The following is a 22,612-nucleotide window of genomic DNA, read 5'->3' on the forward strand; positions in this document are numbered from 1 at the left end:
TATTAATATCTGAGACTGATTCATCACAAGCAAATCTAATTTTAACATTTACAGAGTAGAAAAAAGAAAGTTAACTGACCCACTGGAAGCTTTAAAAGAGAAATACTTGAGACCTTCCCCAGGATTCTTGTTTCATCCACAAGTAAGTATTTTCGGAATTTTGATGTTGTAAACAAGCCTGTTGATGCTTCAAAGCAGGTGCAGAGAAATGAATGCAGTCTTAGTCATTTTTGGATTTCCTAAAACACACAGTTTTTGCTGTACCATTGTGGTGGAAAGCATAAGCATTGTTCTGAGCTTCTTGATGTTTTGCAGATGAAACAACATGTTTTGATTATAGAGGAAGCCAGATACAAACTACATGTATGTTTTAGAATTGTGTTCCTCCAAAACTGTAGTGTAGCTACCAACACTTAGAGCTACCCATGTCTTCTTCAGCACTCTCCTTGCGCTGGGCTGTTGTGGTGGAGTCAGCAGTGGCTGCAAGGAGGATATGTAGATTCAAAGTTGGGCCAGCAAAGCTGAGCATCCCAGTTGTCAATATTTAAGGACTCCTAGAAAAGAGATAAAACCTTCCACCCAATGCTTTCAAGTCTCGTCATGCAAATACTCCATCTTTCTTAGGTACCTGTGGTGGGCTGTAGTGTGTGCGGTGACTTTGTAGATCCTTGCTCCTCCGTACCTGAAGACATGCTATATGAGAGGGCTGCTGTCTTGTTCATAGGCTGTAATCCTGCTGCTTATTTGCTGAGTAACAAAAATTTAGGAGAGTGTCCCTAAATATGGTGTAACAACTGCAATATGTACGTAGTATAGAAATAGGACATGTATGCGAACTGTACATTGCTTTTCTTCAACAGCACTGCACCCTCATTTTGTCTTCCTCCTCCTTGCCCAAGGGGATTTTTCTAAGACTTTGGGTTAAATCTTATGCCTGAAATAAAATGCTCTGTGGTATTGGGAATTTTGAACTGCTTGCTGACTACGGGCTGCTTCATCCTACTAATGACACCCCATACAAATCTTGTATTTTAAGTGTACAACCAGGAGCTGCTTCAGAAGCTGGTTCAGCTTCCTCTGAATTCCTGGGCGTAACATGCCAATAATCTGCCCCTTCTTGCATTTCTTTTTTTTTTCTCTCTCAGTGAAGTCAACAGTTGTTATGTCCTAAGTTGTATGGAATATATTCTGAAATACGGGATTTCTGCAGAACTGGGAAGAGCAGCTGATGGCACGTATAGTTGCAGATGCACAAGCATAATGCTATTGCATGGGTGGAGAGTGCAGAAAAATACCCCGTTCTAGATCCAGTGCCTGAAGGAATTGATGAATCTATTAGGCATTAAAGTCACTAAGAATTTATCAACAAGATTTAGTAGCAGCTCAGCACCTCTTGCCAAGTTACCTTATTTGCCAAAGTTGCAAAGCAACAAGTTACAATCCCCATTTTGCAGCAGATAGTGCTAATGCACGAACACACAAACAGGAGCTCGAGCCTCTGTGTCCTCTGCTGTCAAACCAGGCTGGTTCCTCTCCATTAAGTGTGTGATTGTGTTAGAGCAGCTAAGGGGCTGCAAATTAATAGTAAATTATTTAAATGATGGCATATTAGGTGCTGTATTGATGGAAGAAACTATTATTTTGCTTAGTGCTAGCTAGCTTTTGAGGTGTAAATCTGTGTTGTTTAGTGAAGTTGGATTCAAGGATTCAAGCTGGATTCAAAATGAAGGTTTTGCCACAGGTTGGTGTGATGATGGTGGTAGGTAGCGTGGTCAGTGGGTGGGAAGGGAAACTAAAATGCACTGTTAGGAGTTTGGCTGTGGTGGGCAGGGAAGGAGTTGGGTACTCTGCTATGCAGTGTTGCATGAGCCTGAGTTACACGGGGAACTAGAGAAGAGCTAATGGGAGCTAGGCAAGGATGCTGTAGGCGTGCAGGTGAAATGGAGACATTGGGCATTTTTCCATTAGTGGGCAGGATGTCGGGATTTCAGCCTTCGTGTTTTTTGACAGAGTTGTTTATTGTTGGTGCCCGAGGAAGGTCCCAGTGTGGTCACCAAGTCCGTCAGGGTGAGCAGGAGGTGCAGGATGCCACCTCCCTGCTGAGGTGCCAGCTGGGGAGGGGCACAGCCATCCCCTCTGCCAGGAGGGAAGGCTAGCTGTGCGCCTGCCGTGCTTGACCTATTCCTTCACATTTCTCGTTTTGCAATAGAAAGAAAACAAGCATCCATGGTAAAAGCTGGCTTTCATTTTATCATTTATCTAGCTGCTAGGGATGACGTCTTTAACTTGGTGTGAGGTGGATGGATACAAAGGTCGTGAGTGCAACATGCGCTCTTAGTACATTGTAAAAGAAAACTAAACCACCATCACATGTCCTGTCAAAAAAGTAAATGCCAAAATCTGCTATTTTGCGGCCTTTAATAGAAAAGAGTCTCCTGTTTGCAAAGGCAGAATTTGACTTGGTATTTATGGAGGACTGGGGAACAGTTGCAGAAAAGCTGTTTTTCCTTTATAGTCCTGTTCACCCCTGTAAAAGTACAGGTGTGGAGTGCACCGACAGTTTTCATTTTCTGCTGGCAGTATTTGTCTGTGTAAAACATGAACAAAATTATTGTTTGTGTCCTACAAGTTTGTGTATCTGTAGGTGAATTTGTTTCTGAAATGGGCCATCTGATGAAGCAAAAAATTATTTTTTTTAAACTATATAAAGTGACAGCTAACAGATGGATCTTTAAAATAGGCTTCAGAAGTAGAGATTAAGGATATAAACCCTGCAGCCCTTATACTGTCCCTGTCTGGGCAAAATTCCTTCTAGTGGCAGTGGCCCAACAGCTAGGAAAATTACATCATTTAATGATATTTCACAGTAATTTGCCATTACAAGGATTGTATTTTTAGGGAGAGAATACCCCGATGCAACAAATCATTCAGAATAACATTTTAATTAGTATCTTTAAATGAAATCTTAATTAGTAGATTGATTGCAATGAGGGTTCCAATGCACGAATAATGTGTTGTTTTTGTTTCAATTTTGCTCCCAGTTCCAATTGCCTGATCAAAGAATTTGGGTAAGTTCATTGCTTATATTTTTGATTTAATCATTGTGAAATAAATTGCATAAGAAAAATATAGTATGAAAGAAAACTTACCACTCAATTATGGAGCATGCCAGGCTTTCCTACACAGTGTTGTAGCTGTAGCAGATAAATGTCCTCTTATGTCAAATTGGCTTTATTTTTACCTACCTAATCCTGCTGGTTTTATTTGGTGAAGGCAATGGGAGCTTTACCTGAGAGTTACAAAATGCAGTTTTTCTTTATAATTAACTGAAATTGGTCCAAGCCGTTTCCTTCAGATTGCAGTGAAATTTTCAGGCTGAAATCTTAGGTTGCAATAGTTATAAATATTTAATCTGCATTTGAGATATTAAAACACAGAGCCTCAGAGAACTTCACGTTTCTATCTGGCATTGAGCTTAATGGGACTTAGTCACTTTAATAGCTTTAAAGTTTTGAGCTTAATTGCTCATTGCTGTACTTAAAGCAGAAATACAACACCCATTTGTTTGCTGTGTTTGGGTCAAATTTGTCCTGTGTGTATACTTACATCGTCCCCCTTATGCGAACAGGAGTTGTGCTTTTAGTACTGTGGGATAAATTTGAGTTTGCTCTTCTATTTTTAGAAAACATTATTTTTAATATGTCTAAATTCTTCATGAAAAAAGAGCCACAGCAACTGCTTTCACAGATGCAACTCAAATACCACCGTGTTTTGCTCTTGCATTGCTGGCTCTTCAGCTGCAGCACTGAACCCATAAATACTTGTCCCAGATTATTCCCAACCTTTGGGCTTCAGAAGGGAGAGCTGGAGCCAGCCGGCTGCGGCTTGGGTCCTGACTCACTCTCCTTCATCACTCAGAGGCAACGTGGACTAGTTTCACAAGACAAAGCCAGGATTTCACATGTACACTTTTCCACGTGCATGTCTGTATGGGGCCAGTGCGGGAGCCCTCAGAGGTACTGCCCCTGCAGATTGGCTCTTAGCCCTGCCCTTCTCCATGCTTCAAAAGCAGCGGTGGACCCATGCATACACATGGCTTTTAATCCCATTTTCTTCCTGTAAAGCAGTGGTTTATGCAGCTGCAAAAGATGCACTAGGATCCTGAGATGACAGGAGCTAAGCAGGCACTGAAGGGCTCCTGTGGGCACCCACAGATGCTGAATGAGCTCAACAGATAGGAGGTGGGGTTAGATGCCGGACTGGGAGAGCACAAGAGGTGGTTCCCAAACATTTTCTTTGCAGTAGAGAGAATTCAGTGTAGCACATGAAGGAGCTGTGGTAGGATTTGTGATTTGGGCCAGGCGCCTTGAATCCCCTGCTTTCAGAAAAGTAGCTTTATTTGGGCTTATTTGGGAAGTCAAAAAACCCAGTGCAGTCTGTTTCTTCTGTCTGCTTTCCTTGACATTGGCTTGGTCCTCAAATTTCCATCATCTCGTTTGTTTTTTGTGAGCGTGTCTCCTGGCCATGCTAGTGCTTTGAGCAGCTGCAGCAGAAATAGGTCTTTAAAACATAAAGTGCCTAGAGCAGGATGCTGATTCATGGATGAATCTTCATCTTGAGATATTTGAATATGTCACATGAGCCTTTTTATCTTCGTTTGCAGTTGCGTGTGCCATATATTTCAAGATTATTTCGGACTGTTTTTCATTGTTTGGCAGGAACCCTATCGTACAAATCAATGGGCAACACCCTCTCCTGAATGGATCACAATTTATTTAGTCAATAGACTCTTTCATCCTCTCTGGTCCCATCAAGAGAAGGTGGCTGTAAAGAGGTTTTGTAGTTATAGTCAGACTTTATTTGCAATAGTTTTATGGAGAGTAATTGTAAATAATTAATTTTACAAAAAAAAAAAAAAAAAAAGGAGATTTGGTGAGTGCATTAACAGAGCTTTTATTTTACTGGGCTTATTTTAGCATGATCCATTCTTTTAGATCAGTTAAATCCCCACCAACTGCATTAATACAAATAGAGTTATAGCAGAACTATGCTGCAGATCAGCATGAGTTTCTCACTACTGCTTCACAGAGTTCAGCCACGTGTGATAGATCCCTTGAACATGAATATAGCTCAGCCAAGTTCCATGGCTGGATGTCCAAATGCACACAGCTTCAGGACAACACATTCACAAGTTGTAGCTTTTACAGAAAGCATTATAACTTGAACTGGGGAGGGAGAAATCCTGAGCTTTAGTAGTTGGGTTTTCAGTATTTCTCTAAATAACACTAGTAAAAATAGAAAGCAAACATTTGAACAATTTTTTTTCCCATGAGTTACAGCCATAAAATCAGTTGTTTTTGTGATAATAGCAATGAAGGAGTCGCGTTTGTAAAACATGAGGTCATGTTTTACATGACATTGTCTGCTAGATTATTTCAGATCATCAGGTTGTTCTTAAAAAGCAGCAACCACAAACCTTTGCTTTATTTATACCACTTTTTCTTCTATTGGTTAATAAATTTTAAGACAAATGTTCAAGGCTCCTGCTGATGGTATCTTGCCCGTTGAAATGTTTATAAATACTTGTTTTAGCCGATTATGGTAATGTCTGCATTTTTGAGTCGGAGCTGGGGAATTGCGACTGCATATTAGTTTGCGTCAGTAGGAGGTTAATAGCCTCTCGGGGAGGTGGGGGGAAGCTGCTTCCTTTTCCAGACATCTGGACGCAGATAGAATCAACAGCTCTTATATATGTAAATCAAAAGTTACTGTTCTATATAAAATACTGTCATTCACTGATCTCAGATTAGCAGCAGGCATGACTTGTCCATAAGGCAATAGCTGTATGTAGAATATGTAATAGGATCTTCTCGCTCTCCTACCTCCTTGGAGAGCTTTCTCCGTGACCACGGCAATTACACTAATCCCATCCTTGGGGTCAAGCAGTGCCTTCCTCCCCGTGCCCCACTCAGGGATCGCTGTGGTCCTTGGGCACTCAGCTGGGGTGCAGACCCCTCCTGAAAGTGCTGCCTGGCAGCTTGAGCCACACACCTACCTCCCTGGTGTTCCCCAGGGACCACCCCTGGAGGGATGAGGTGGCCGTGAGCACCCACCTAACCTCCCAGGACAGATGCTATTGCTGGCAGCTTGCTCCAGGAGTTTGGCGCTGACTGGTAGCATCTCTGTGGCCAATACCGCTCCTACAGGGGCAAGTCTTGCTTTCCCATCAGCAGTAGTGGTATTTGAAGGAGTAAGAGCTACTTTGTGTTTCAGATGAAAGAGGGAGTTTCACTGTGGAAAAGGGAAAGGTATCTTCTTCCTGTGTTAATAATTAGTTGAAAAAAAAAATCCACCCCCAAAAAAAACTGGGGCAAAAAAGGATAAGAACAAATTAGTCTTTTTTACAATCATTCAAGATTATCAGTGGGTCCACCTCAGTGTATCACTGGGCTCTGAACTATGGCATAGTCTGTATAAATGACATGGGAAGAAGGGTGAACAGACAAAGAGTACAGAGCTTGTGACTGTTTATGGAGAACAGCTACATCCAAAGCTGACTGTGAAGATTTTGCAGAAGATGGGCAGAAAGCTGAGTCACCAGGGATTAAAACAGCAATAAAACTCAATGTCAGTAAGTACCCATTAATACTGAGGGGAAAGTGTGACTCTTAACTCATGTTATTCAGGAAAAAGATCTTGAAGTCGATAGTACTATGAAAATATCATCTGAGTGCTTAGCAGAAAGGAATTGAAAACATCATTAATGTTATACTGCCCTCAGGTCTTGAATACAGCTGAAGTCCCTCTCAAAAAGGACATAGTAGTATTAGAAAAGACACAAAAAAGTGCAACAATGATGATCAGAGGTAGGGAACAGCTTCCATACAAAAAGAGACTAAGTAGATTTTGATTTTTTCAGCTTGGCAAAGAAATGCCTGAGGGAGCTGTGCCCCAGCTCTGTGAGACCATGAATGGTGAGCAGAACCTGAATGAGAAATGGTTATTCATTAGTTTTAACAATACAAAAAAAAATGAGGGGCACCCAGCTGAATTATCCAGCTAAAGGCTTAGAAGGAACAAAAGCCAGTATCTTTTCATATGCACCTAATTAAATGGGCGAACTCTCCTTGACAAAAATATAAATGAATTCGAAAAGGGTTTAGCCAAATGAATGGGAGCAGCAGCCGCCTATGGCTGTTCAACACTGTAATCGAGATGCAACCTCCAATTAGGGCTCTTGCACCTCTCATTGCTAGTGCATGACAGAAGACACTGGGGAGAAGGTCGGTCCCTCGCCCACCCTCCTGCGCATCCCCTGGAACCACTGCCTGAAACCAGACTACCGGCTCCCCAAAAGCCTGTGTCGCAGGTTTGAAATTCCTGCTTGGTTTCAGTGTCTGAGTTAGTCCTCTGCGCAGCAAACCCCGGATTTCATATTACTCAGTTGATATTTTGCATTTAGACTGATGAGCAGGGGCTGCCTACCTGCCTGTAAAGTAACTGAGAGCTTGTTGGGGGTCCTGGCTGGCAGGATTTTAGGGGCTGTAACAAGCCCGTGCAACCCAGGTACCCATCTCGTGATAGGGGTTGCCTCCTGAAGGCCCTGAGCACCAGCACGCTCCAGGACTTCTTAAGAAAATGCCCCAGTTTTGGTTCTTGTGAGCCCTGTCTCCAGCAGCTGGTAACAGCTGTAATTATCCTGCCGGCAGCAGCGTGGCAGCGCCTCGTATCAGCAAAGGCTTGGGGCCGAGCGCTTCCCGTTGTTGCTGGTGCATTTCTTGAAAAATATAAATCATACCAGGTAACTACATAGATCAGGTTTAAAAAAAAAAAAAAAGAAAAGAAAAAAAGACAACCCCACAAACAACAAACGCAATAGTCATTCCTATGGTGAGAAACATATTTTTGGAAAGCGAGTAATACTTTAGAATAATTGGAAGTGCTTGTGCTTCCTCTGAATGAGGGATTTAAGATTAGATGCTGATTTCATACCTATTTTGGGACTGATGTAATCCTGGAAGCAGTGTTGGAGGTAGTGCTGATCTGCATTGCTGTACATTAGGGAAGAATTGGTCTAGTTTCTCCTCTGCAAAATCCTGGAAACAAGAACTAAAAAAAAAAAAAAAAGCATGACTAAGACATTTTAAATGTAAAGGGCAAAATAGTTGCTTTAATATATTACTGTAGGGGACCATGTACATGAGAAATGGTCATCCAAAAATGATTTAAAACCACTAGGTAATGAAACTGACTTGAATATTAAATATACATAAATAAAACATTTATTATACTTCTCAATGCCCTTATTATTCTTCACCATAAACGTGCTATCATAACCCATGCACTGTCTTGTCATTGCTAATCAGCCCAGAGGCCAAAGGTCATTTTTCATTCAAACCATTTATTTTTTGCAATTGCAAAATAGATGAATGAAGTCTTGTGGGGAACAATTAGAAGGAATTAAAGGCAGTGGGAAGACTATAGTAAAAGCTTTGAGAATCAATTCTGACTAAAGAAAAAGATGAAGTCGTCTCAAAAGAAATATATGGTAATGTTGAGGTGTATGGGTTGATAATGACAACTTGGTGCCGAGATAGAATTACCTCCTCTCCCAGCAGCATCATCATTACATATCTCACGCCTGTGATCAGTACATGTCAAAATCCTTCATATTGACAAATGTGCTGTCCACTTGCATCTGTGGAGAATGTTTTAGCAGCTGAGTGATTATGAATCAAACCCCAGAGCTTACAGCCCCTACTGCCTCGCAATGCTTTCACATTTGTTGCCTGACAAGTAAATGTATCTTGACTTCCCTCTGAGATTTTTTTTTTCTTTTTTTTGCACCGTGTTTGATGAAAGACATTTGGCAAATTGGCAGTGGTACCCTGTACATTGCAATTTGTACTCAGCATTAGGAATCTGAGCATGAAATGAGAGGGCAGGCTACAGGCTAAAGGGAAAAAAAAACCCCAACCCAAAGCCAGAGCTAACCATGATGTGAACAGTCATTCCAGGAGGCAAACGTGCGATTCTGCTCATTAAAATAAAAATTTTAAAAAACAACAAATGATTAAAATAGAATTTTAAAATCCCAACAGTCAGATTAACCTCTTATGAATTTTGAAGAAAGGGCTGTAAAGGTGTTCTCAGCTGAGGAGCGTTCAGCATCTTGTCTTTCATAGAATTTCCTCCTTCGTTACAACTAAAGTATCGCACAGGGCTCATGCTGTGGTTTTTTTATGATGTGTAGGTGAGATCTTGGGTTTCTTTTCTTTAATTTGTTTGTGACGTTATGGAGAGGCAGATGGTTTCTCTCACCTATCAGTAGGCTTAGCATCAGTCTTGAACTCTCCAAGTGACAAAGTTTGAGATTTTGGAGCAGTTTTCATGGTCGGTTCCAGACACCTTAAAGGAAATCATTCTCCAGGAATTATTTAATCCCCAATCCCTAAAAATTACAGTCAGCTAACCAAGAGTGGAGGCATCCCAAAGTACATAGAGTTTACAAGCAACTAAAAGTGGAGCAGGAATATTAGGAGGTTGTAGAAAAATAAGAGGCATCTAAGAGGTAATGTAAACACATGGCACCAAACCCATTAAAGCTTCATTTCTTATGGCTTTATCTCATGGTCTTTAACTGTGAAGGGCAAGAAGACTGGGCTGAATGGTTGGATGTGGCTGGGGCACTGACGGAGCCTTTCTGGATCTGGCTTGTTGCAGCCCTTGGTTGAGCTAGCGTTAGTAAGGTTTCTTCTGCAATATTTGTTCTCTGCAAGTCCTTTAACAAAACCCTGACTGGGCAAATTAAGTTATTTTTGGAATCTATTTTTTCTGTTGATTTGGTCAAAAATGGCCAATGGTTTCAGTAGAGGGGATGACTAGACTAAACTCATAAGCACACAGCCACAGAGCACGACTGCATAAACTGGAATTTTATAGAAGCTGAGGCTTAAAAATAAGAAGAAATTAACACTGACTGATTTCGATGTTGTGTGGAAGCAGCTTTCCATTACAGCGATTAGGGCAGGAGTTCTGCTGTATGCTAGCCTTGCAGAGAAACCCCACTGTAGTGGTTATGGGCGTTACTCGAAGTGGGACAACATCGTGGCCACCACCTTGCCTGACGTGCCCCATCATTTTTGAGACTGCAAGTGTAGATTTGCCCTCCCCCCACCTTTTTTTCTCTTGGCAGTGTCTGTTCTTTGTGTTTTGGCTTTCCAGTGAGGGCAGAAAGCCACAGCAGCATTCACTGTGACGGGTTCTGTGCTATCTTCTGTTGCAGATGTCAGCTATAGAAAACATGGCCGAAAAGCTGGAGAGCTTCAGTGCCCTGAAACCGGAGGCCAACGAGCTGATCCAGTCGGTGCCGTCCATGTTCAACTTCCGCGCGCCGCCGAGTGCCCTGCCCGAGACCCTGCTGCGCAAGGGCAAGGAGCGCTACACCTGCAGGTAGCCCCGCGGCCACGCTGCGCCGCCCTCCCAGGCCCCCAGAGCCCACCCTGCATGGGCAGCTGATGGGGACCGCAGCAGGTCTTTCAGGGCTGTGTGTGCCCAAAAAAGCATAGAAAGCCTTTTGCTTTGGGGTTCTTATTTATTAAATTACTGGTATTAGGAAACAGAGAGGTTGCCCTGTATCATGCCGGTTTGATAAATGAGGTGGAAACTATTATATAAACAATTATTTTTTCCAGATTTTCTCATCACTTTCATATGCACAAGTGTGCTTTCATTATTGATTTTTTTGATCATAAACTACAGACATGTTCTTTCTCGGGCTTCTGGTTTTAATATCCAAAGGGATCAGAGATAAAATTCATGACTTATTAGGACTTATGTATACAGACTTAAAAAAAAAAAAATACGATGAAGATAGTTATTGTACGTGCAACCAAAATGAATGGGAGCTTTGTCGAGGAGAGTAGAATTAGCTGTGTGGGTATTTTGAAGGCTTATACATCTCATTGTGAAAAAATAAATGGGATGTTAAAAGTGAAGGGATGCAATCTTCAAAGTCATCACGTGGAGCAGCCACCACCCTCATACACTTAAAGAGAGTGCCGTGTGAGCTCTGTCCCCATGCAAAAATGGGCTGAATGTCATTAATAGAGCTGGGATAATTATGAACTGAATATTAATATGTTACTTGAATGAAGAGGAAGGGCTGGCGATATTTTTTTTTTCCATTATTTTTCCTGTGACATATTATTGAGTTTAGAGAATGGTTTTTAAATTGCATTATTTAGGTCTCTATATCATCTCCAGAATGCGCAGGCGTTTGACACTGGCATATCAGTTTATCTGATCTTTTTGAAAACATGTCACCTTCTTTCAAGACATGTTGTTATAGAAACATACCTTGATGGATTAGGTCTTTGAGTCTTGTCTGCTCTGTTCCTATTCAATGCACAGAATGATGTCACGTTTGCTGACACGTAGAATTGGTTGAAAGGTTTGAAATTTGCTTACAGGGAGGCAGAAATCCGAGGCTTTAATAACAGATTCTCTTGATTCCAAATCTGAATGTGACTGTTAATCATCTAGTGAGCTTAGAAATTTAGGGTGATCTTTAAAACTGGTGTGTTTTCGTGTCTCCCTTGCCTATGCACAAGAAAAGCTGGTCACTGCCAACAGTCCCAGTCCCTTTCTTGTGTGAGTGTGTGTGTCTCAGTCACTTACATTTAGTGAATGGTTTTATTGTAATGTTGTTGCACCAAAGCAATGCCAGTAGTACCATATGTTAACGATTCAATTTGGGCTATGCATCCAGGGCAGCTCGCACTGGGATGAAGCCATTGCAGGTTGCGTTGTCTTATCAAACCTTTTTTTATCACAGATACTGTGGCAAGATTTTCCCGAGATCTGCAAACCTAACACGTCACCTGAGGACGCACACTGGAGAGCAGCCCTATAGGTACAGCAACCCCTTACCCCTGACTGTGGTGTGGTCAAGTGGGTAAATTGAGGGAATGAGTGTTCAGGTGCCTGGCTGGGCCAGCTCCAGTGCTCGCTCCTTCGCCTCGGTGACCCACCATTGCATTTTGGTCTCAAATGGGGCTTTTTGCATTCAATGCTGATAATTCAGCATTGGAGCTGCAGAGGTAGGGGAAGGTTTTGGTCCTAGTTAGTGAAGTTATTTTGATTTAGGCAGCTGCTCAGGCACTGTCTGCAAGTCCTGCCTTTGCCTGGAGGGTTAGCTGGCACTTCTGAAACCAGCAGGACTGAAGTGATTTTCAATAGGGCTCATGGTCATATTTTCCCTTGCAAAAATGTTATTTTGTAGGAGCTCTGTGGTGTTCTTTGCAGCCTGAAGTTGGGTGTTTTGTCAATCATCTGATTTTTGAAAGGTCCTGGTTGCAAAGGCATTACTGTATTTGTTTGTTTCCTGCCTAATCTGAATCCTTTCTAAGGTCTGCTTAACCAAAACCCATGTGGCTGTACTCTCTTGTTGATAAGAATATGTAGTGATATTGTGTCCAGGACAGTCACATGCAGAAATGTGTATAGAAGCTTCACCTTATTGAAAATGAAAGATTAATTTGAATCAACTGGAAAGAAGCCAGTTCATGTTCCAGTAAAACAAATGCACCAAATTTCTGCATTTTATGAGCTGTAAAGAGCAGAGTAAGCTCATTGTTTGTGAGGAAACAATATGTTTTTGGCCTCTAGTCTCTTTGGGAAATGAGATTCACATCTAATTTTATTGAAGGAAGGTCTTGATGCATGTTATACCCGTCCACTATATAAAAGCCACAAGCAATTAGTAGCATAATGGATGATTTCAGCACTAAAAAAATTTGACATCATTGACAAGCATAAGAGAAGCATGGGAGAAGTAAAAGATTGAAAAACTAAAGTGGTGAAGACTGTTGGCTAGTTGCCAGACAGAGAATTTGGAATAGTTATAGTATGACTTAGTAATGGCTTAAAGAGCAATACAGTAAAGGCTTTAGGGACTCCAAATCGCTACAGAGTATGAAAATTGATGCCTCTGGTACTGGAGTGATAGACTAAACTACTCACATTGGCACAGTATTAAAGGTTGGGACTGTTTATTGCTGGTTTTTGCAAGATAACCAAATTTCCTCTGGGATTAGCAATCGAGCAAGCTAATTCCTCAAGAAAAGATTTAATCACACAGTGTAATTTAGAATAGGAAAAGAAATAACCCTTTTTACCTTATTTGAGCATTAGAAGAGATCTGTTTCATGTTTTTTCCAAAAGTGTTTAATTGTATTGTATTGGCAGCACATGAAACAATAGAGTTATTGCTCTACTGTTTTTAAACTTCCCAACTTTGCGTGCAACAGTTTTCAGAACATGGGAATCAATTACCCTACCTAGTTTGATGCCATTAACTCTGAAATATTATGATTATTCCTAAAGGCAGTATTTGAAATATAAAGCCCAATGTGAATTAAAGCTGAAAAACCCACCGCAGAAGTGACGTCTCCATTCCAAGAGCAGAGTTCTCCAGTTATTCAGCCAAAACTTGTCTTTATTTCAGGGAGGGTTTTGCCTGAATAGAGACTGAGGAACTGCAGTTGGGTACTGAGGCTGAGCCCAGAAGGTGGTTCATGTCTCTTAGGACAAATCTTACATTTCCAGCTACTAACAAACCCTTTTCTACCCACTTGTTTTGATTTTTTTTAGATGCAAATACTGTGACAGATCCTTTAGCATATCTTCTAACCTGCAGAGACATGTCCGTAACATCCACAACAAAGAGAAGCCATTCAAGTGTCACTTGTGTGACAGGTGTTTTGGTCAACAAACCAATCTTGACAGACATCTAAAAAAGCACGAGAACGGGAACATGTCTGGTATGTATGCCTTTTCTTTCCCCAGCATGCCCTGCGTACCACCAGCGCTCATAAACAGAGGCTGCATGCTCGCTTTCAGTGTACTGAGTGTCAGTAGGCACACGTTGTTCTGCGCCATCTGCTCCGATGAGTGGTTTTTTGGAAAATATGTAAGTGCATAAGCTCTGCTGACATTTAAAGTGCTTTGAAAATCCCAGCATAAACTCTACCCTTGTATAACTTAATACGACTGGATGATGCCTTTTCTTTTGGTTTTAATTAAGCCAACCATAGCATTTTGAGAACAGACTGGGAAAGTTGGTTTAATCCCATCTCCGCAATCACTCGGCTTTCAATAGGAGTCCTAGATTTAGAATCTCAGGGGGCACTCTAAAAGATTTTCCTGGCACCTTCTGAAATATTCTCACTGTCAGGAGCTGAAAAGCTCATGCTATTATGGAGGTAATGATGTCTCCCAAGCCCAGAGCAAATCGGTCACTGCACAGCAGCAGCAAAGGCAGTGGCAGGTAGTGGATATCACTGGTCTGGTTTAGGTATCTGCAGGGTTTAATGAAAACCCTGTCTGCAGACTTTGATCTAAGTTTTGCTCCTCTGGAAATAACCAGGTACCTGCAGAGAATGCTGAGCTGCCTTTTCCCCGATGCTCAGAGATGTCTGTGCCTGGTCTCAGGGCTAATGCACCTGGGTGATTATGGCAATGGCTGCTCCGTATTTTAAGCATGTTTGCATAATTAGTAGCTAAAATGAAGTTCCATTTGCTTAGTTCAGCCATTGGTCTAACACAGTTATTGACTGACACTCTTGGAGCTACAAGGGAACAGGAGGGAGATGTTGGAATAGATACTTGGCAAAAGCAATAACAAACCATGGAAATGGCACCCAGCATGCAAGGAGTTGTTTTGGCTGGAAACCACTTTTGCTTCATGGATACTGCTACTTCCCTTCTAGTTACTGGTTTTCTGGCCAAAAGCTGATTGATCACTATGACTTTTTCTGGCTCTCACCCATTTTAACCAGTGTTGCAATTTCAATTTGATTTAAATGGTTAAATATAAAAAATGTGAAGGAGCAACAACAGAAGTCCTCTGTTTTGCTTTAAGGTACTGCAACGTCTTCACCTCACTCAGAACTGGAAAGCACAGGGGCAATCCTAGACGACAAGGAAGACTCTTACTTCACAGAAATTAGGAATTTTATTGGAAACAGCAACCACAACAATCAGTCCCCCCGAAACTCAGAGGAGAGGTGAGTTGCATCTGATCTGCATTCAAAAGGGGCCCCTCTTCCTTTTCCAGGTTTGCTAGCTTATTAAACCGGATTTTTCACTTTTGATGATGTCTGGAGCCAGAGTTATTTTAGCCATCTGGTTGCTTCAGTGTTGCTGTCTTATGAAAAGAAACGTATTGATTGTGCAGGAGCATATTCCCAGTGGCAAGTTCTGGCCAGAAGGTTCCATCCATGAACACATTTCTCTGTGTATCAGGAGCTCTCAGTTTCAAGTTCCCATTGTTAATTTAAGTCTGTTGCAAAATTCCCTCCTTTTACGTTCACGGCAGAACAGGTGAATTCTATATCCTGTGTCTAAATGTAGAGAACCTTACCATTTAAATGCAATCTAAATGTGTAATTAATAGACTAAGCTAAATTCTTGGATCAAATGAAAGATTATAACTGAAAGGCCTTTCCCGTAAGTAACTCAATCCCAAGAAAAATGCTGACTAGCAAAAAGCTGGTGAGGTTGTGGGTAGGCATTGGTAGTCCACAGTGTTCTAGCATGTGAGAGACTTTTTCCTTTTATTATTGATGAAGTATGTGGGTGTTTCAGTTCTTCTGAACTAACAGAAGAGAGACCACTTCTAAATATTTTCAGCTAGTAAAAATACAGCTAAACAGAAAAGGCTGTAGCATGGATACGCACATCAGCTATATGTATTTCTTTGAGACTGGTGTTGCAGTATGCATTATGTGCACTTTGGAACGGGCGTTACATTATCAGCATCAAAAATTTCTTACTGTCGGTGAAAAAACTTCACTGTATTCTCAATTTCTAGATGCCTTTGTGAAGGGAAAAAAATGGTGGACATAACACAATTTCCATGAAAGTATTGGATTAAGTGATTACATGCATATTCAAATTTCATTCCATCTTGATTGGCAATGAGGGCTTGGGATTTTTTCCTTGCACATCTGGTCTCAACATGTCCTCCGACAGGAAGTCAGCAAAGTGGAAAGGTTGCTGGGTTGTGCAGTGTTTCCTTTCTAAATTTGGCACTTCAGACTGCTCTTGACGGATATTTTATCCCTGGCAAATTGCTGCATTTGAAAGCATAATTAGAGAATCTGTTTTCTTAATCACATGGCTTTTGTTACTTTGGTTGTAGTCCATCTCCCTTTCATTTCTAGCAGCCTCAATTGAGCATAATAAGCAAGTTGGCAGCCCAAACTATGCTCAACATTTTCTTATTTCTGCCTAGTTAAATAAAAGATGATAGAGATATTGCTCTGATTATCTTAGAGGGGGGTGGCTGCTTCAGCTCTCCCGACTCTGCACAGCCTCAGATTTTTTGATACTTTGATATAAACAGACCATTTCCTAGCCTTTTTTTTTTTTTAAATGCAATACCAAGCTCATGAAAATTAGCTGGAATTTGCTCAGAAAATAGATGAAACTGTATTATGTGTAAGAAAACGGTGCTGTTGTATAAGAAACCATCTTTCACTTGTGTATGCTCCATAAGAAATACATCTTTTATAACATACATCTGTTACAACAGCAAGTCAGACATTAAATACGAAATATGCTGCTAGGGCTCATCCTTATCTTGCTCAAACTTTTGGTATATTCCATATTGTCCTGCACAGTTTGAAGCACACAAAGTCTAAAGCAAACTGCGGGCATACAATAAAGTTTCCATTTTTGTAACTGTATTCCTGGAAGAGTAAGGACCTTTTGCACAATGAGAACAATAGATGAATCAAGGCCTCCATGATACATAACGTGGCAGAGCAGATACACTGGTAGCGCAAATTTCACGTGGCTCCGAGTACAGCCCTTCTGCACCACTAGCCCCTCTGGCCATGCATTGGTGGATGTGGCAGTGGTGCTGAATTTCTTTAGCTCTCATTTAACGCAGCAGGATGCGGTGCAACTGTGGATGCTCAGGATCCTACAGGGCTGAGGCCATTAGCAAATGGGCCCCTACTTCAGCGTGGGTATTATGTCCTTGATAAAATCCCCTAGGAAGTACTTAAGAGAAGTCATTGTCTGAAAGCAAAGGACAACGTAAGAATAGTGGGTAGACCAAATGGTTTTCCATGTGCGTATTGCTATAATTACTCATTTAATAAGAATAAATGCACTTAAAATGCTATACGACCTTTCTTTTCATTACTTCTTACCCTTCAAATCAGTTGATAATGTAGTTCAGTGTGGTGGCAATATTGCACACCACTCTTCAGATCTTCAGCTGAAGTCCTTTAGGTTCCCATGTATGTAATCCATACGTTCAGTGAAGTAGTATGCTTCCAAATGGGTGGTAGTGTACCAAATTAATTATGCATGTAATTTTGACTTTAAAACTCTGCATGGAGTATTGGATGTCATTTTTGAAAATGCCGGATCTGATTTTCAGAGTTTCTTGGCCCCTAAAGCTTTTGTTAAAAGGCAATGAGTTGTTTTGCCCAGAGTACATATATGATTGGAAACATGAGATGAAATAATGCGTGAGAAAATTTGGAATGGATATCTGAACATATCTCTGCTTGAACAGTAGTTTTTAGCAGAGTAACAGGAAAATCCCATGCTGATGGTACTGTAACATTCAACTGATTTTTGAGTGAAATTTTCTCCAGTACTGCCTAAATGTCTGAAGATAAACAAGATATGAAATACATAAATAATTTTGTTCTGCTGGCACAGATCTTTTCCAGATCTGCCTCCGACGATCTGCTGGTAAGGAGCTTTTGTAACTGATTTGTGATTATTGTCTGGGTTTGTTTTGGTACTTTCAGAATGAATGGCAGCCACTTTAAGGATGAAAAAGCCATGGTAGCCAGCCAGAACTCAGATTTGCTGGATGACGAAGAGGCAGAAGATGAAGTCATGATGGACGAAGAAGATGAAGAGAGTGAAATTGCAGGGAAAACAGTCAAAGAGCCTGTTACAAGTGACATGCATGAGGGGACTCCAGAGGAGGATTACGAGGAAACGAGTACTTTGGACATGAACTGCAAAGCTTCCCCTGGCAGGTTGGTTCCTTCCGAGTATTGGTGTGCCCAATATGCGGAATAAAAACAATGCACCATACAAGAGTGCCAGCACCAAACTGTGTGCCGTGGGAACCAGTCCGAAGTAGCCAGCTTCCCAGTTACGATAGCAACGTGCGTCTGTGTTTGGGTCAATACCAGCCCTGTTTTCAGTCTCTTCATGCAATCTGTAGCCCTTAAGAGGAAAAATAACTGTGCTCGGGGAGCTATTGTCAGGTTGTGGGTGAGACAGGAAACATTCATGGGAGAGACGTTATCTGCTCTATAAACTGACCTGCATCTCCCATAATGGTCTTGTGAAAGGCTGTGGAGACAACAGGAGAGAGGTGACCTCTCCCTCCCCTTCTCCTGCTGCCCACCCTCTCCTCTTTACAAAAGAAAGGAGAATTTCTTTTATTTCAGGGTCAGAATTCCACAGGGCAATGTGGTTTATGAACTTGAAAAAGGGGAGAAATAGCTCAAATGTGTAAATCTGAGGAGGACGAGGGAAGGTGGAGAGGATTGTTTAGCTGACATTAAAACCTCTGTGGTGTTTTTGTAGGTATAAAGAGGAGGAGTATAATAAGACTGGACTTTCGGCTTTGGACCACATAAGGCACTTCACAGATAGCCTCAAAATGAGGAAAATGGAAGAAAATCAATATAGTGAAGCTGAATTGGCAGCTTTCAATACTTCCCAGCTGCCAGAGGACCTAAAACAGCCGTTGTACAGGAAATCCAAATCCCAGGTAAAGCTTAACTCAGTAAAAATGTTATTGTCGCCAAATACCTGAAGGATTAAACTGTTAGTGTGTGGCAGGCAAGGCCGTTTCAGCTTTGTCAAATAGGGCTGTGCTCCACGTCCGCAGACCTCAGCCTGCCCCGACCTCTCCCTGCACCTGGGAGATGTGGTGGGTGCTCTGGTCCCTGATAGTGGAGGATTTTCTTACCTTTTTTTTTGTTCCCATCTGCCACCTGCAGAGATGCCACGTTAAGAGATAGTCCTACTCCGCCTTCAGACAGCTGGCATGGTCACACTGATGCCAGGGAGTTTAGCTGCAGCCTTGCAGGGGTATGACTCGATCATCTGGCTGGCTTGGCTTTTTGGTATTTTTTTTTTTAATAGTCTGTTGGATGTTACTGCCTCTAGGTCCTCAACATTTTTTTCGAACAGCAATAACTAGAGTGATATCTTAGTGCTATTTCTTGATTTTTTTTAAAACGTTAATTAGAATGGGTCTTTTTAGCCCCTTTAAAAGATTCCAGTTTTTAAAACTGCAGAGAATGCCTGTAGAAAAAGGTCAGCAAAGGAGACTTTTATCTGGTGAAATACAGGACCAGCCAAGGGATAATGTGATTCCTCAGGCTCTTGAAATCTGCCTCCTGTGCCAAGAATCTGAAGGCAGAGGAGACTCTGGGACCTTGTCTACTATCAAAGGTTTCTCAGAGCTTTGTGAAGCCAGATGAAAGCAGAAATTATTACTACTATTAGTGAGTCAAAAGTGTCAGTGGAAATGTTGACAGTGGTTCTACCTAATGTGTTTTATTTTTTAAAAAAATAAGTTGAGAATAGCAGTCGTAGCCTAAATGATGCCCTAACTGTGTAGAGGTGGCACGGGTCCAAGCTCAGATCCATGCCGCAGGATCCTGACCTCTTTGTCCTTCTTCTTTCCTTGTCCAGGCGTATGCGATGATGCTTTCTCTCTCAGACAAGGACTCCCTTCATTCTGCATCCCACAATTCTCCCAATATGTGGCACAGTATGGCGAGAGCTGCTGCAGAATCCAGTGCCATTCAATCCATCAGTCACGTATGACATTGTGAAGTCTTACCAAGAATGGGACCAAGTCCAAACCAGTAGCATGGCTCTTTCATATATGACTATTTAAAAGACTGCTGAGCAGAATGCCTTATAAATCTGCAGGGTCACTCATTTAAAGTCTGGTGACCTTAAACTGAATAATTTTAAAAAGAAAGAAACTATTTATTCTCAATATTTTGTTTTGCACAGCAAAGGCAGCTGCTGACTTCTGGAGGATCAATGCGACTTAAAAAAAAAAAAAAAATGTTTCAGTGGATTATGTAAACTGGGGCCGGGAAAAAGTGTCTTCCAGTTCACCCGGCTTTGAGGGGCAGGGGCAAAAGGGTTAAGACTGCATTGATACACACATGGGCACTCCTTTAAAGTAGGAACTGAATTGATTTTCTTTTTGTATAAGATAGTTTGACACAGGATTGGGAACAGTTGCTTTTATGTACAAATCTCTTCATTAAAGCTTTATGCATTTTAGCCCTTCAAAGAAAGAAAATAGTTCTATCAAATGCACACTATCCATCGTAAATGTAGAAAGAAGTAACAGGGAATATTTTGTTCGCTCCGTAATTCTTTTGCCTTCTCAACTGCATTGTTAAGAAAAAAGGAAAAACAAGGAAAAAAAAAAGGAAAGAAAAAAAAGAACTCTGAGAAACAATACATAAGAGGCTTGTGTATATTGTAAACTATGAATGTTCACTACTCCAAGAAGCTAAATCATCCAGATAATTCCGTGAAAACACCACGTTCATCGACAGCACCACTAGTTCAAATCATTGTAAGGAGATTTTAATTTTTGACAATCATGTCACTATTTTGTTGTATTGTTTCCTTTTCCCCCCTACCCTCTAATTTCTTCTTTGTGTTGTGTGTACCATGTATTTATTTGTTGGCAAACGATTGTTTGTTGATTAAAATAGCACTGTTCCTATAACAAACAGCACTGCTGCAGTCCCCCACTGCGTTACGATGTAAGGCACCCATGTACTTCAAAAAAAGTGAGGTGAACTGATCTGTGTATATGGGAGTGCAAAACAGTGTTTGAAATTTTCTTACATTCCTCTTTTATTTTATTTTTGCCTTTTAATGAACTAAATAACTAATAGATGCGACTTAGGTTTTTTTTTTTTTTTTTGTAATACAGTAAATTGATTCGATTGTATAAACAGTTATAATTTCTTCATGAAAGCATGATTCTTCTGATTAAAAAACTGTACCCAATATTTTATGCTGGTTGTCTGCGAGCTTGTGTGATGTTATGTTCATGTTAATCCTATTTGTAAGATGAAGTGTTCCAAATTTATGTTTTTAAAAAAAATAAATAACGGAAGGTATTCAGTTATTTTTGGGGTTTTTTTGGCCTTTAGTGAGGGACCAGATTTATTTTTCCTTTTGTTTATAATCTCATTTTGAAATAATCGGCAAGTTGAGGTACTTTCTTTAAATGCTTTGTACAATGTAACTGTTACGCATTTCAGTACATTACTATGGGAGGATCAACTTAAAAAAATAATAAAGGACTACAAAACTGAAGGGATCTTTTTCCTTCTTGTCTTATTTTATGTCTGGGTCAGTGCAAAAATGGCATATTTTGTCTGCATTCTGGGGAGCAAAGACACTGTGGAATCAGGGGGATAAGGGTAACCAGAAGGTGGGGCATTGCAAAGCGTCTTGGGCTTGGTCATGCAACTATGACCCAAACCAGAGTCTTTCCATAGACCGTTGGAGGGTTTTAGATCAGTCCTTTTAGCTTCAAAACACTACCTTAAAAAAGAGAAATATTTAAGTCATTTTACAGGAGGGACTGGTGTAAGTTCACCTTTAAAAGCTGTTGTAGAGCCTTGAGCTAGGGCTGGTGATGCACCTGCCTGCTGCTCATGGGGATGACGTCAGCTTGGCTGGCTAACAGCAAAATGTTGACTCACCAGAATGATAAAAATCCAAAGCTGAGAAGCTAAATGGGCTTTTAACTGCATGGAATTAACCCTTTCGGGTCTAAAAGAAAGAAAAAAAAAAAAGAAATTAGGTCCATTTAGGCAAAAGTACCTCCAAAGATGGAGGCCTTGTCTGCAGGCCAAGGCAGAAGGGTGCTCCTCCCTCAGCCCATTTCAGTACACGAAGGCCTCTCATAGCCGACCAGGTCCTTAAATTACATTTCAGAATAAGCTCTATATGTCATTCCTGTCTTCAGCCTTGGTTTGACTTGTTCAATAACCATCATGTAGCAACAGGGGCACCGACAGAGCTGGTGGCCAGCTGGGGCCTGCAGGCCAAGGGTTTCCATGCAGGAAGCCTAAGCTGCACCTGGAAACAAACCAAAATAATAACAAAAAAAAAAAGAAGTGCCTGTGTGCATGTTCTTGTACTCACCTCACTGGCCTGAGCTAATGGTCAGGTACCTGCAGATAATTGCATAAATAGGCTATTATTTTTAGTGCAGTTAAAGTCACCCTGAAACTTGGGTTCAGGTTTCTGCCAAATAAAGAGAACAAATAGATTAATCAAGTCAAGCTTTATCTGCAAACAACTTTCCAGATCGTTTTCCCCTTTAATGTGATGCAATGACAGTTCTTATCAGCTCTGCTCTCCGTTGCCCTAAATGAAAGGGGCTTGGGGGGGTGGAGAGAGGGTGGGACCGTTTCCCCTGGGTTGAACGTTCTGGGTTACAGTAGCACACTCCCATCATATAACTGTCAGCAAAAGTACTCCTCGAGCTGAGCCATAGGGTTAG

General features: G+C 41.2%; 1 protein-coding gene across 2 annotated transcripts in view; it reads left to right on the forward strand.

The window, feature by feature from the left end:
- MECOM (MDS1 and EVI1 complex locus) overlaps positions 1-21,418 on the forward strand; it is a 346,217-nt gene extending 324,799 nt beyond the window's left edge. For both annotated transcript variants that reach the window (XM_055817377.1, XM_055817378.1), the window contains 9 exons: positions 55-142; positions 3,042-3,068; positions 10,286-10,452; positions 11,837-11,914; positions 13,654-13,823; positions 14,924-15,068; positions 17,835-18,071; positions 18,631-18,817; positions 19,750-21,418. In XM_055817377.1, the coding sequence (XP_055673352.1) occupies positions 55-142; positions 3,042-3,068; positions 10,286-10,452; positions 11,837-11,914; positions 13,654-13,823; positions 14,924-15,068; positions 17,835-18,071; positions 18,631-18,817; positions 19,750-19,884 (1,234 nt within the window). In that variant the 3' untranslated portion in view covers positions 19,885-21,418. The remainder of the gene's footprint in view (positions 1-54; positions 143-3,041; positions 3,069-10,285; positions 10,453-11,836; positions 11,915-13,653; positions 13,824-14,923; positions 15,069-17,834; positions 18,072-18,630; positions 18,818-19,749) is intronic.
- Positions 21,419-22,612: the final 1,194 nt, after the last annotated feature.

The sequence above is a fragment of the Falco peregrinus genome, chromosome 12 (assembly GCF_023634155.1).
Source record: "Falco peregrinus isolate bFalPer1 chromosome 12, bFalPer1.pri, whole genome shotgun sequence".
In the NCBI taxonomy this organism is placed as follows: Eukaryota; Metazoa; Chordata; class Aves; order Falconiformes; family Falconidae; genus Falco; species Falco peregrinus.